General features: G+C 31.1%; 1 protein-coding gene across 3 annotated transcripts in view; it reads right to left on the bottom strand.

Annotated features, from left to right (window-relative positions):
* Window positions 1-15,026, bottom strand: part of LOC134684259 (UV excision repair protein RAD23 homolog B-like) — a 43,495-nt gene that overhangs the window by 20,996 nt on the left and 7,473 nt on the right. For all 3 annotated transcript variants that reach the window (XM_063543529.1, XM_063543536.1, XM_063543545.1), the window contains exons 3-5: window positions 11,443-11,522; window positions 2,370-2,509; window positions 1,230-1,464 (exon numbers count right to left, since the gene is read on the bottom strand). In XM_063543529.1, the coding sequence (XP_063399599.1) occupies window positions 1,230-1,464; window positions 2,370-2,509; window positions 11,443-11,522 (455 nt within the window). The remainder of the gene's footprint in view (window positions 1-1,229; window positions 1,465-2,369; window positions 2,510-11,442; window positions 11,523-15,026) is intronic.

Below are 15,026 nucleotides of genomic sequence, written 5' to 3'. Positions count from 1 at the left end.
TGTACTGAAGGGATACAAACTGCAAAATAAGTGGAATTTGACATTAGCTGATCTAATATGGGACAAGACCCCTAAAGGACCTTGAGATGAGGAACACAGATTTTTGACTCTCATTAAAAAATTAGTCCGCCATGCATATGTGGGAGCTGTGATTTTAAAAATTGACATAAATGAACTAGGACTGGTGTTTTATAGAGCTGATGTGATGTGAAAAAAAGTATACAAAAATAAACCTGATCAAAAAATTACAAAGGACATATTTTTTAATGATTTTTATGGTCAGAATTTTGGGATTATTTCCTGTGGAGAGTGACATTTTTCACTATCTTTCGGGGTTGGGCACTTGACGGGAAAACGAATCACACTTGCCACCCCGAAAATCGCACCACATATGTCCAAGTGTCTCAGCTTCAAAACGAGCTATCATACATATCCAAGTTTAGGATATGGCCTGAGCAACAGAAGAAAACGTTAACATTATGGCCTATGGAATATCTAATGCGCATATTGACCCAATTGATAAGTTCCAGTCCGACGGGTTCAAACAGAGAGATTTGAAAGCAGAGAAAACTGTGTATCTTATAATCGGCATGACTTTATCAGATGACAATACTAATACTAAAATAAGGCTTGCGCATAGTTATATAGTTTTCCAAATAAACAATATTACCAATAATTGATAAGTTCCAGTTCGACGGGTTCAAACAGAAAGATTTGAAAGCAGAGAAAACTGTGTATCTTATAATCGGTATGACTTTATCAGATGACAATACTAATACAAAAATAAGGCTTGCGCATAGTTATATACTTTAATTCATTCACAGACACGCGAAATCACGGGTGTGTTCTGGTATATTACAATAAATACAACACAGTAAGTTGTTATATATTACAATAAATACAACACAGTAAGTTGTTTTATATTACAATAAATACAACACAGTAAGTTGTTATATATTACAATAAATACAATACAACACCCAAATAGAACAGACCATCACCCCCCAATACAATCCCAATATTCCTAAGGTGGTATTAAACCTTTATATTTAATTTCAAAGAGAATACACTTAAACTTAGTTATTGTCTAGAAAGCAAATGTCTTCGGACAACAACAGCATGAAAGCATTATTTTTTTGGCAGTCGTATAAAAACGATCAAAAGACAACTTACAGTAAGTAAAATTCAATATAGAAAACACCTATCATATATATACATTATATATTTACCCCTAACAAATATTCTACAGCTCTGTCTGGATTATTGAAACTAGCTCTTAGTGCTCTCAGTACTTGTTCTCTTTCAAATCCCATACTCATTAATTCTGTCACCATATTTTCATACTGTTGTCCTGTAACTAGAGCACTTTCTGCTGATGCCAGTGATACAGCTTCAGCTAAACCTGCTGCTGTCGTAGCTGCAGTGGTTGTTGCTGCAGGAGCAGGTGAGGTCTCCATGGCAGTACTGAAATTGAATAGTTAAAATACTGGGAATTTAGTTTTTGTTTCCAAGACCATCATAACAAAATTTAGGACACTACTGTGTTATTAAGAGAATATTAAGCTTCTCGATGGTCAAAATTAGTGTTTGTCAAACTGCTATATAACCAGTGTAATTTTTTTTTGAAATTTTTATAGTTTTGTCAAAGGGTCAAAGTAAATACTTTGTCAAAATTTTATGATAATTAAACAAGCCAAATTAATTTTACTGAAGGTGTTGGGTACCACCTTATTAGTTATTTAGTATAACTTTGAAGAGATGGCTTATCATATATATAAGATTTAGAGGCAGTTTTTTTAAATAAGGATACAATGAAATATCTAACAATCAATTCCTCTTTACTTTTTTTGTTATTTCATCATAAACTGCTTGAAACAAATCATTAAACATATAAGTTAATGAAATGTTAGAAAAGAATTACATTTATGATAGGCTTTAATAGCATGTTTGATGGTATTGAATATATGCAATACAAGGTCCAAATCTAGCAGGGACATTGGAAAGTTTTCAACAAAAAATGCTAAACCTGGATGAAAATTTTCAGATCAAAATTGAAAATAAGAAAATAATTAGTTTTTCAAGCATTTTCATGATTTTTTAATGACATCAATAGATCTTTAGCACATAAATCTAAATGCCAAAAAAAATCTAACCATAAGTGCTCCTTTAAGTTTATTTTACCTGCATTTCAAACTTTCAAATGATGTATCATAAACTTTTTGGAGTGGAATTTTCCATTTACTTGAAATATTGTCAACATTCATTTTCAATAAGTGTATATAAATTTGATGTGAAATGCAGTTTACAAGGGCAATACTCATTTTCTAACATATTTTCTAATATATGTAAAAATATCAGTTAAAACCCACCTTGGAGGTGTTTCTTCTTTCTTTTCTTCTGGTTTCGTCTCTGGTTGTGTTGCTGGAGTAGGTGTCACCACAGGTAAACTTGCTTCTACAGGGGGTGGGGCAGCTGGTGTTTCTGCTGGTTTAGCTGGTGCGGCTTTTGGCTGTTAATAAATAAAGACAGTTGAATTATTACTTTCTATAAACAGCTGTTCCTTCAATATTATATATTTAAGAAATAATTGATGCAAGCTATACTTTATTGTAGTTTTAACATGGGTAGGCATTATATTTGTGATTATGCCCCGAGCGATATTGATCATGAGGACTAAAATGAATGCATATACTGCCTACCAAGTCAAAACTACAATAAACTTGCATCAATTATTTCGATTCTGATTAGGACAATTAAGGTAATTTCTATGTCCTTTCTGTCAAGGGTAAAGCTATTGTGTAAGCTCTTCCATGAACCTCCCTTCTTTGTTTGTGAAGAAGGAAACAGCTGGCACTGATTTTTCAGAGGGAGGAGTTTTGGGGCAGTTGTTTTATCTAGGTTAAATATGTCAATTTCAGAATGCAACACATTAGAGTCATAATAAATGAATTAGTAACAACATGTGCATAATTTAAGAGTTTGGAAGTGTTTTAAGGTTTTGAAATATCTATTAAATTCATGCCAATTTGATAAAATTCTTTATTCTGCAATAGTCAATATGTACGCATGTGCAACAGAAAATTATTGGATTTAGAGCATGGGTTTATTCATAAGACGAAAGAAGCATGTCATATTAATAGAATGTTGTATGATCATGTTTATTACATAACCAGCAATTCATTTAAACTGGAAATTTATAAGACTTTTTTGTTTGAACAGTTTATTGGACAAGAGACTTATTAATATCAAAGGTTCTATTCAGCAAATTTTTCCCATCATACTTTTATAACCAGATGCTCCGCAGGGCGTAGCTTTATACGACCGCAGAGGTTGAACCCTGAACGGTTGGGGCAAGTATGGACACAACATTCAAGCTGGATTCAGCTCTAAATTTGGATTGTGATTAAATAGTTGACACAGCATAGGTTTCTGACACAGAATGAATGTGTTCTAATGAACTTAATTTTTTTGTTTTCTCTTAGAGCAATTCACTATGCTGTTGAATATTAATCCTCTCAAAAAAATGTTTGAAGAAATTTTCTTTTTATTTATGAAATTTCAAATGAGAAAATTGAACCCAATTTTTTTAATCACTCCCCCTTTCCCTTATCATTTTTGCTTATTCCAAAACTAATCTCAATTAAAATTTCTAGTGGAGTTTGCAACAATAACTACTCATTTAAATACATCATAAACTATTAAGATGTAAAAAAAACTGCTTGTTATCACTGAATGGTAAAGATTATTTTAATTTATCAGTTGGTAGTAAAAAGTGAATATACATTGTATATTGTATATATGGGCTAAGTCAAAATAAATGGTTCCTTGCATATATAGCAATATTTATCAACCATGCTGATAATTTTATTGGATAATTTGATTTCAAATGATGTGGCTTGATGTGTAGAACATTTCTGCAAAATTTCTTCGGAAAATCTCAAGTATTAAAAAAATTATGTTAAAAAAAGATGCCAAAATTGTCAGGAGTGCAACGCTTTTTTGTGACATTTTGAAAAAATACTTTTTTTTCAAGACACAGCAAATTGTTTTATGGAGTGATATGCCATAAATTCTTTTTTCTTTGAAAACTATTATATCTTAGTAATGAATTTAGCTCAAAATGAAGCTTTTTCATTGAACCGTTTTGATACAGATGTGTTTTGAAAAAAAGTTGTGCCATGTCAGGAGTGCAACACAAAAATTAGTATTACTGAGGAATAGAATGAATTTTGCTCAAATGACATACACCTAAACATAAACAAAAGTCAATACTGTTAAACAAATATGTCCTTTCTAGAATAAATAGTTTATTTACCTGATTATTGATATAAATAATGTGTGAGAGTCAAGTAAATAAGGCCTCCCTATGAGTGTCAGGAGTGCAACTTTGAAGTTTAAAGACTCACACTTAAAAAATGCAAAAGCAAATATATGGTTCTGTTTTATTTTTCAAAAGATACTATACTAGATACAAGATTGCACCCAAAGAGTAGTCTGATAGACGAGGAACTTTTCTTTTAGAACCATTTCTTTGATGTCAGGAGTGCAACACTTTTAAAATGACATTTTCTGGGACTTACATTTAAAGATAATCTCACCTCCTAGTGACTAATTTGCATCTAAGCATGTTTTCTAACTATTTAGATTACATGTATGAGGTATAATAAATTCTTAAAGGTAGGTTTCAAAGCAAGACTTAGATCCAATAACTCTTTTTTGTCACAGGCAAACATATTTTAATGCTAAATATTCAAATATTTTTCAAATTATGGAAGGTAATTGTCTTAAACTTTGTCATTTGATTAGGGAATAACCATATTTCATTTTACAAGTTTTAGAATGGTTTCATGTAACTCTTGTTAAATTACTATAATTATTATAACAAACTATTAATTGTGTTGCACTCCTGACATGGATTTACCATAACAAACCATTTATCAAATTTTGAGTACAATTTTAAGACCCAACCTGTCAATGAATGAAAGATGGGAAATATGGTTGTGAAATTAAGCTTTAGAGTAACATCAGACAGGCTAAGTGCACACAAAGTCAACAACAACTTCAACTTTGAGGAGTAGAAAATTGAGAAAAACATTGAAATAAGATCCTAATTTGAAGGGCAATCTGGACAAATATAAACAAAGAAAGAATAAAGAAAACAAAACAATTCAATGTATTTAAACACTTAATTCAAAAGACTTTGACCAGAATTAAACCACATATATATGAGAAAATGAAAAAAACCCAGAGAAAGTGGCAACAAGAGAGAAGAAGAAAATTGGCACAAACTGAAAAAGTTGCAAACCAGCAGAAAATTGTCCAGTCATGTAGCAAAAGTACAGATGCACTAACAATACCTAAAGACATCAGAAAGAGAATTCAAAGAAAAAGACATTATCTGCCTGACCATTCCAAATCTTGTGCTAAAACAATTGATCCCATCATATCCACAGCTACACCAAAGTGCTTGTCAGAGTTCATGAGAACTGATGGCAGCTGTGTACAAGAAATTGATGAGTATTAAATATGGTGAAGCATAAAAAGGATGAGGAACCCCTTAAATATCTGAAAACTGTTGAAAAGAAAATGACATTTTCAAAGAGTTCCTTAGTTCTAAGTCTTTTTAGGTAGCCTCTATTCTTTTTGAAAATGCCAGTTTCTTTTCAAGTTTCCAGATCTATCAAGGGTCTCAACTTTGTTTCCATGTCAGCACCATTCAATTTCTAGCACACTTCCATCAGTACTGATAAGTTCTTACAACTACCTTGGTTTAGCTGTGCCTATGATGTATTCAATTGTTTAATGACAAGATTTGGGTTTGTCAGGACAAATTTTCCCTTTGCTTAGTCTTCTTTCTGATTTCTCTAGATGATGTTTCTGTACCTGTACTTTTATTTATCGACTGGATATTTTTCTGTGGGTTTGGAATTTTTTTTTTGGCTTGTCTAAATTTATTTTTCTTTTTTGTTGCCAATCTCTTTGGGTTTTTTTTTATATCTATGTTTTTGTTTTTATGTTAAGGTCTTTGTAATTATTTTTTACATTTCTTGTTCCTTCTTTGGTTATTTAATGTCTCGTGTGTCTTGGAGGTGGATTTCTTTCAGATTTTTTCTCAATTTTCTGCTCATCAAAATTATAGTCGATGTTGACTTTGATGGTGTGTTTTGGTCCCTTAGTCTGTCCGATTCTATTTTCAAATATGTTTAGTAAGTTTAGTTTCATCAACTTTCTTTTCCATCTTTTATTTATTTTAAGGTTGGATAAGCAAGATGAACTCAAAATTTGCGAAACTTTCTAAGATAAAAAATATTGAATATGTGCAAAAACGTTTTGTTGTTATACATTCATGTTAGGAGTTCAACAAAATTAACTGTTTGTTATTATAGTTATAATTAATTAATTAGTATTTCATGAAACCATTATAAAACTTTTGAGACTGAAATATGGTTATTTCTCATAAAAATGCAGTTTATGAGAATAAGCTTTCTATATTCCAAAATTATATAAATTATCATTCAAGAATTTTTGATTGGGACAAATATATTTAAATAAATAAATTTATAAGTCCTGCTTTAAAATTCTAAAAGAACATGTTTGTTATACAGGATTGACTTTTGTTTATTTTTAGGTATGAGCTATTTAAGCAAAAATTATTCTATTCCTCAGTAATATAATTTTTTGTGTTGCACTCCTGACATGGCACAACTTTTTTTCAAAACACATCTGTATCAAAACGGTTCAATGGATAAGCTTCATTCTGAGCTGAAATCATTCCTAAGACATACTAGTTATAACATACAAAAGAATATATGGCACATATCATCATATTACAAGTTTCTGTGTCTTTCAAATAAAACTGTTATCAAGAAAAAGTGTTGCACTCCTGACAATGTTGGCATATTTTTTAATGTAATTTTTCTACTGCTTGAAATTTTCCAAAGATATTTAGCAGGATTATTCTACACATCAAGCCACAACATTCAGCCCATTTTAACATTGCAATCACTGCCATTTAAAAAATATAGTAGCAAAATGTGATAAGATGTGAATTTATGTATACAATAAGTGATATGTATGATATAGCTCAAACAAATATTGTTTAAATGAAAATAAAATGTCAAATTTGAAAGGCATAAATGTATATAAACACTTAATCTAGAAATCATGGTATGTTTTGATGATGTATTAACTATTTTTTTATGATATATATTGAATGTCAGGAGTGCAACAAGATAGGGGAAATAAAGTACCTTATATAGGTAATAATTTTAAAAAAAAATAAGAGTTCAGAAAAATTTTGAAGATTGCAGATCTCTTTTTAAGCTGTCAAACAACAATTCTGATGAATATTTGATGGAATTTAGTTCATAGTTTGGTAACTTACTCTCAATTGTATAAGAATGTGTCTGAAAAATCAATTTAAATATGGTCTGAAGTGCATAAGGTGCATAAGGTAAAACAGAAATTACATTCAAATGACAGATTTAGGTCTTTATAAACCAGCAATAATGGAAAAAATTAAAAAATCATGAGCATTTTGTTCTAGTTTCTGTATTTTAGTTTGGTGTATAATATGTCAGGAGTGCAACAGAAACAGGGGAAATTGGATGTATTTTCTGTTTGATACATCTTTTTTATTAAAAGATTTATCTGTCATTTTTTTTCGTCAGTGAATTTGAAAAAGGGTTAATTTTGATAAGGAGAAGGTTTTTTATCAAGTTATTGATGAATTATTTTTTAATTAAAACTTTTTCAATCAACTTTAAATGAATTGATACAAAAATTAGCCAAAATCATTAAAAAAAATTATAACCAAAGGTGAGATTATTAATTTTTGCATTAAAAGTCATGTTTGGATTTCTGCAATCAAATGAAGCGGAAAAAATATTAATATTTGACAGTATTTGTTTGAAATCATATTCCCAAAAGGTATACTTGATTTATTTTTTTTCAGTTGTTTTATGTCAATAAAGTTTCAGAACTTTTTTGTTTCTTTATACTTTTTTATATCCTTTTGGATTTATTAACTTAAATGTATATGTATCACGATACTGTAAAAGAAAATGGACTAAAACAATGTTGAAATTTGACCAAAAAAAATAAATCTGGACCATTTTTTCTGACTTTGCCCATATGTAACTCTCCCAAACGTGTCCTTCCCCCCAAACGTGTCCGATTCCCCCAAAGGTGTCTTTTCTTCCTAAACGTGTCCGAAATGTACAATATTCCCCAAACGTGTCCGATTTCATAACACCCAAACGTGTCCAATAAATGTTATTAGCCAAAACGTGTCCAATATTTAACGCCAGAATGTTTCACGTCTTTTAGCGTTACTACATGTAGCTCCTAAATAAAATCGCTAATAATGTTAACTTTACGGCAATTCTATGATGGTGACACAGGTGACAAACTTACTTCAGCTAATTAAATGTAGGTTTTAAATGAATATCATAATTCCAAATTTAATCTGTAATTGTTAATTATCTTTTGACTGAAATTGCTTATTGTTCAGTTGCAAATATTTCATACTCATTTAAAGCGAATCTACACTGAATAATTATAGAGTTGAATTAATCGGTAACTTTGTAAATTATTTTGTACTTATAAACTCCGTTGATGCTTTTTATATTTATCAGAATATTGCATGGCGGGCGTTAAGCAGCATTATTTTGAATTTTTTTTTTGTAAATAGTTCTCCATCAGAATGTGTGTGTATTTCAAAACCTCATCAAATCATCAACTGGTTATCCGTTTTTTTTAATAAATTTTAGGTTTCCAGCATCACTAAAACACACGATCAAGAGACATAACGTCCAGTGCCAAATATTTCATGCATTGGTTTTATAGATTCTTTTTATTAATATAAAAAGTATGTGATCAACGCAGGTTATTAGTGGTTACCGAAATTGCAAATTTAATTTGTACTGTATAAATTCACTTTCTAGACTGTTGATAGCGTATTGTCCAGTTACAAGTACTCTATGCATATTAGAGCTAAATAGTTTTACATTTGCTGTATAAATTAACTTTAGACTGTTGATAGCGCATTTCCAGTTGCAAGTATTAATTTTCATGCATATTTAGAGAACATATGTGTTTTAATGATTTTACTGTTTAAATTATCTTTAAACTGATGATTGTGTATTGTTGCAAGTATTTCATGCATATTTAGAGAGAACATAGGTTACAAGTTTTTATTTTTTTTACATTTGTTCTGTATAAATTTAGTTTAATTGATCGTCCAGTTGCCGGTGTTTCACAAGATTTAGAAAGAACATACAAATTTTAATGTGCAGAAAAAGGGACACTTTCACATACTGTTATAAATTTACTTTAGACTGTTGATAGCACATTTCCAGTTGCAAGTATTTCATGCATATTTAGAGAACATACATGTTTTAATGATTTTACTGTTCTATACTGTTTAAGTTATCTTTAAACTGATGATTGTGTATTGTCCAGGTGCAAGTATTTCATGCATATTTAGAGAGAACATAGGTAAGAAGTTTTTATTTTTACATTTGTACTGTATAAATTTACTTTAGACTGTTGATCGTCCAGTAGCCGGTGTTTCACAATATTTAAAGAGAACAAATTTTAATGTGCAGAGAAAGGGACACTTTCATCCGTTAACTGTACAGTTTAACTTAATATGTTTGCTTCCTATTTACATACGACATAACCGAAATGACGCCCCCACTTTTACCCAGTTTTTCGTCCGGTTTGAAAAATTACCTATATTTTTAATGAAATGGTAAAATTAGTATAAATTAGTATTAATGGAATAGCACTAACCAAATAATGCTTGATATGGACACGTTTTTGGCATTGGACACGTTTGGGCGTTTATACAAATCACACGCTTTGGCGATGTTTTGATCTAGACATCTTTTGCAGTTCAGTGACGTTTTAAAACAAGGACACGTTTGGGGGAATCGGACACATTTGGGGGGAAGGACACGTTTCTGAGTGTTACATATATAACAAAGATTTAAGTTGATTCTGGACAAAGAAAGATAACTCCAAATAAAAAAAATCTTACAATTAGATATTTCTTGCTTACTATTCTGGACAAAGAAAGATAACTCTAATTAAAAACAAAATTGCTATTTCACAATATTTTGCAATAAGATATTTCTTGCCATTGCGCAATACTGTGCAATTGAAAAGACTTGCTATTGCACAAAACTTAATATAATAATTTTAGATCCTGATTTGGACCAACTTAAATGGGACCATAATCAAAAATCTAAGTACATGTTTGGATTCAGCATATCAAAGAACCCCAAGATTTCAATTTTTGTTAAAATCAAACTAAGTTTAATTTTGGACCATTTGGACTTTAAAGTAGACCAATTTGAAAACAAGACCAAAAATGAGGAATCTACATACACAGTTAGATTTGGCATATCAAAGAACCCCATTTATTCAATTTTTGATGAAATCAAACAAAGTTTAATTTTGGACCCCGATTTGGACCAACTTGAAAACTGGGCCGATAATCAAGAATCTAAGTACATTTTTAGATTCAGCATATCAAAGAACCCAAACGATTAATTTTTTGTCAAAATCAAACCAGTTTAATTTTGGACCCTTTGGACCTTAATGTAGACCAATTTGAAAAAGGGACAAAAGTTAAAAATCTACATACACAGTTAGATTCGGCATATCAAAGAACCCCAATTATTCAATTTTGATGAAATCAAACAAAGTTTAATTTTGGACCCTTTGGGCCCCTTATTCCTAAACTGTTGGGACCAAAACTCCCAAAATCATTACCAACCTTCCTTTTATGGTCATAAACCTTGTGTTTAAATTTCATAGATTTCTATTTACTTATACTAAAGTTATGGTGCGAAAACCAAGAAAAATGCTTACTTGGGTCCCTTTTTGGCCCCTAATACCTAAACTGTTGTGACCTAAACTCCCAAAATCAATACCAACCTTCCTTTTGTGGTCATAAACATTGTGTTTAAATTTCATTATTTTCTATTTACTTAAACTAAAGTTATTGTGCGAAAACCAAGAATAATGCTTATTTGGGCCCTTTTGTGGCCCCTAATTCCTACACTGTTGAAACCAAAACTCCCAAAATCAATCCCAACCTTTCTTTTGTGGTCATAAACCTTGTGTCAAAATTTCATAGATTTCTATTAACTTAAACTAAAGTTATAGTGCGAAAACCAAGAAAATGCTTATTTGGGCCCTTTTTGGCCCCTAATTCCTAAAATATTGGGACCAAAACTCCCAAAATCAATACCAGCCTTCCTTTTATGGTCATAAACCTTGTGTTAAAATTTCATAGATTTCTATTCTCTTTTACTAAAGTTAGAGTGCGAAAACTAAAAGTATTCGGAAGACGACGACGACGACGACGCCAACGTGATAGCAATATACGACGAAATTTTTTTCAAAATTTGCGGTTGTATAAAAACTTTATACCTTGGTTACCATAACAACCACAAAGTTTTTCTCCTCTATTTTGTATTCTGCTATCTTTTTTTCATCATCAAGGATTTTACCTGTAATAAAGAAACAGACACATAAACATGGTGAAGTGGCAATAGAAAAAATTTAGACATGTGTAATCTCTGATTTGTGTATTTGCATTCTTCCTTCTACACGTGAAAAACTAAGTTCATTATGATTTTCTACTTGTATTATATACATCATAACATTACTGGACCACATTTATAACATGTAGGAGTGCAATGTTATTTCATCATGTTCATGTTACCAGCTGTAATTAGATTGGTGCATCGATAAGGCAAATATAAAATACATATCAGAATAAGAACATATTAAAATGAAACGTTTATATGACAATTGTTATCCTTTCCCTTGATGTGTTTGAGCTTTAGATTTTGACATTTTCTTAGAAACTTTCCATTTAGAATTTTTCTTATATTTGTTCTTTTACCTTTTTTTTGTACTTAAACATTTAACTACATTGTATTGTAGTCCAAACTACAAATCAAACATCATCAATGATCTAGGTAAAATGCTATCTAATTCAGATTTCTTAGCTTGTGCATAGTATTCAGTCACCTTTAAAAAGTATAAGCATTTACAATGCAAAACTAGCTGCTTAACTTCCCAAGAAGGATCCAGAGAATAATCTGGCCAAATAAGATCAACCAGAGGCATTGGAGATATGTTATCACATCGGAGTTCTAACAATGACGTTTTATACATATAATAGTATGTTGTGGTCATATGTTCAATTGAAAGAACCAAAGTTGAGTAGTTATTTATTAGGATCAATATCATCAATATGCTCATCTTCACTAGCCAAGGGTTACGATCCACTCCTGTCTCTCTTCATCCTTAGCGGATTGAGCCAACATTTGTGATAACAATGTTGCGCCATCTATCGGAAGATAAAATTAAAAATCATGCCCATTCCGAATACATTCTTCTTGACCAATGGAAGCACTTGAACTCTTCAATTTGGAGGTAAAAACACGGTAGCGTCTAGATTCTACACACTTGGTAAAGCCGGAAATGAAATTATACTTCAACATTCATGCATTTGTGCATGAAACATAGACAGGAACTTCTATTGGTTGATTAAAAACATTCACGTTGTCACCAAATATAGTCGTATGTTTAGGTATGTAAAGACTTGTTGCACAAAAAACATGTGGTAATTGTTTAAAAACGCTTTCTACATTTCCACGTGATCATGTTATAGGCGCTTTTTGATTGGATGCAGCGAGTTTTGACTGCAACCAATAACCAGATGCTCCGCAGGGCGCAGCTTTATACGACCGCAGAGGTTGAACCCTGAACGGTTGGGGCAAGTATGGACACAACATTCAAGCTGGATTCAGCTCTAAATTTGGATTGTGATTAAATAGTTGACACAGCATAGGTTTCTGACACAGAATTAATGTGTTCTAATGAACTTAAATTTTTTGTTTTCTCTTAGAGCAATTCACTATGCTGTTGAATATTAATCCTCTCAAAAAAATGTTTGAAGAAATTTTCTTTTTATTTATGAAATTTCAAATGAGAAAAATTGAACCCAATTTTTTTAATCACATCCCCCTTTCCCTTATTCCAAAACTAATCTCAATTAAAATTTCTAATGGAGTTTGCAACAATAACTACTCATTTAAATACATCATAATATATTAAGATGTAAAAAAAACTGCTTGTTATCACTGAATGGTAAAGATTATTTTAATTTATCAGTTGGTAGTAAAAAGTGAATATACATTGTATATTGTATATAACAAAGATTTAAGTTGATTCTGGACAAAGAAAGATAACTCCAATTAAAAAATATTCTTGCTATTGCACAATATTGTGAAATTAGATATTTCTTGTTGATTCTGGACAAAGAAAGATAACTCCAATTAAAAAAAATTCTTGCTATTGCACAATATTGTGAAATTAGATATTTCTTGCTTACTATTCTGGACAAAGAAAGATAACTCTAATTAAAAAAAAATTTGCTATTTCACAATATTGTGCAATTAGATATTTCTTGCCATTGCGCAATACTGTGCAATTGAAAAGACTTGCTATTGCACAATACTTAATATAATAATTTTAGATCCTGATTTGGACCAACTTGAAAACTTGGCCCATAATCAAAAATCTAAGAACATGTTTGGATTCAGCATATCAAAGAACCCCAAGATTTCAATTTTTGTTAAAATCAAACTAAGTTTAATTTTGGACCCTTTGGACTTTAATGTAGACCAATTTGAAAACAGGACAAAAAATGAAGAATCTACATACACAGTTAGATTTGGCATATCAAAGAACCCCATATATTCAATTTTTGATGAAATCAAACAAAGTTTAATTTTGGACCCCGATTTGGACCAACTTGAAAACAGGGCCAATAATCAAGAATCTAAGTACATTTTTAGATTCAGCATATCAAAGAACCCAACCGATTCATTTTTTGTCAAAATCAAACTAAGTTAAATTTTGGACCCTTTGGACCTAAATGTAAACCAATTTGAAAACGGGACCAAAAGTTAAGAATTTACATACACAGTTAGATTCAGCATATCAAAGAACCCCAATTATTCAATTTTGATAAAATCAAACAAAGTTTAATTTTGGACCCTTTGGGCCCCTTATTTCTAAACTGTTGGGACCAAATCTCCCAAAATCAATACCAACCTTCCTTTTATGGTCATAAACCTTGTGTTTAAATTTCATAGATTTCTATTTACTTATACTAACGTTATGGTGCAAAAACCAAGATAAATGCTTATTTGGGCCCTTTTTTGGCCCCTAATTCCTAAACTGTTGAAACCAAAACTCCCAAAATCAATCCCAACCTTTCTTTTGTGGTCATAAACCTTGTGTCAAAATTTCATAGATTTCTATTAGCTTAAACTAAAGTTATAGTGCGAAAACAAAGAAAATGCTTATTTGGGCCCTTTTTGGCCCCTAATTCCTTAAATGTTGGGACCAAAACTCCCAAAATCAATACCAACCTTCCTTTTGTGGTCATAAACCTTGTGTTAAAATTTCATAGATTTCTATTCACTTTTACTAAAGTTAGAGTGCGAAAACTAAAAGTATTCGGACGACGACGACGACGACGACGACGACGACGCCAGTATGATAGCAATATACGACGAAAAATTTTTCAAATTTTGCGGTCGTATAAAAATCCTTCCCTTGTGTCTCCGAAATTTTATCTCAATCTGCCAAGGATGAAGAGAGCAGGAGTGGATCGTAACCCTTGGCTAGCGAAGATGCAATATGCTATGAAGCACTAAATAATTTGTGTGCATGTATATTGCTGCAACAACATCCTAGTTACTGCTGCATAGTAAGTGATTTTTAGGTTGTCATGCTTGCCACAATAGTAACATCATTATTGTTACTGCAGAGTAAGGTAAGGCAATTGTTCTTTAATGATGGACCCAGGCATAGATTACCTTAGCCGTATTTGGCACAACTTTTTGGTATTTTGGATCCTCAATGCTCCTCAACTTTGTACTTGTTTGGTTTTATAAATATTTTGATATGAGCGTCACTGATGAGTCTTATGT

Source organism: Mytilus trossulus, chromosome 1, assembly GCF_036588685.1.
Source record: "Mytilus trossulus isolate FHL-02 chromosome 1, PNRI_Mtr1.1.1.hap1, whole genome shotgun sequence".
NCBI classification, from domain to species: Eukaryota; Metazoa; Mollusca; class Bivalvia; order Mytilida; family Mytilidae; genus Mytilus; species Mytilus trossulus.
This window is presented reverse-complemented; position numbering and strand designations above follow the sequence as displayed.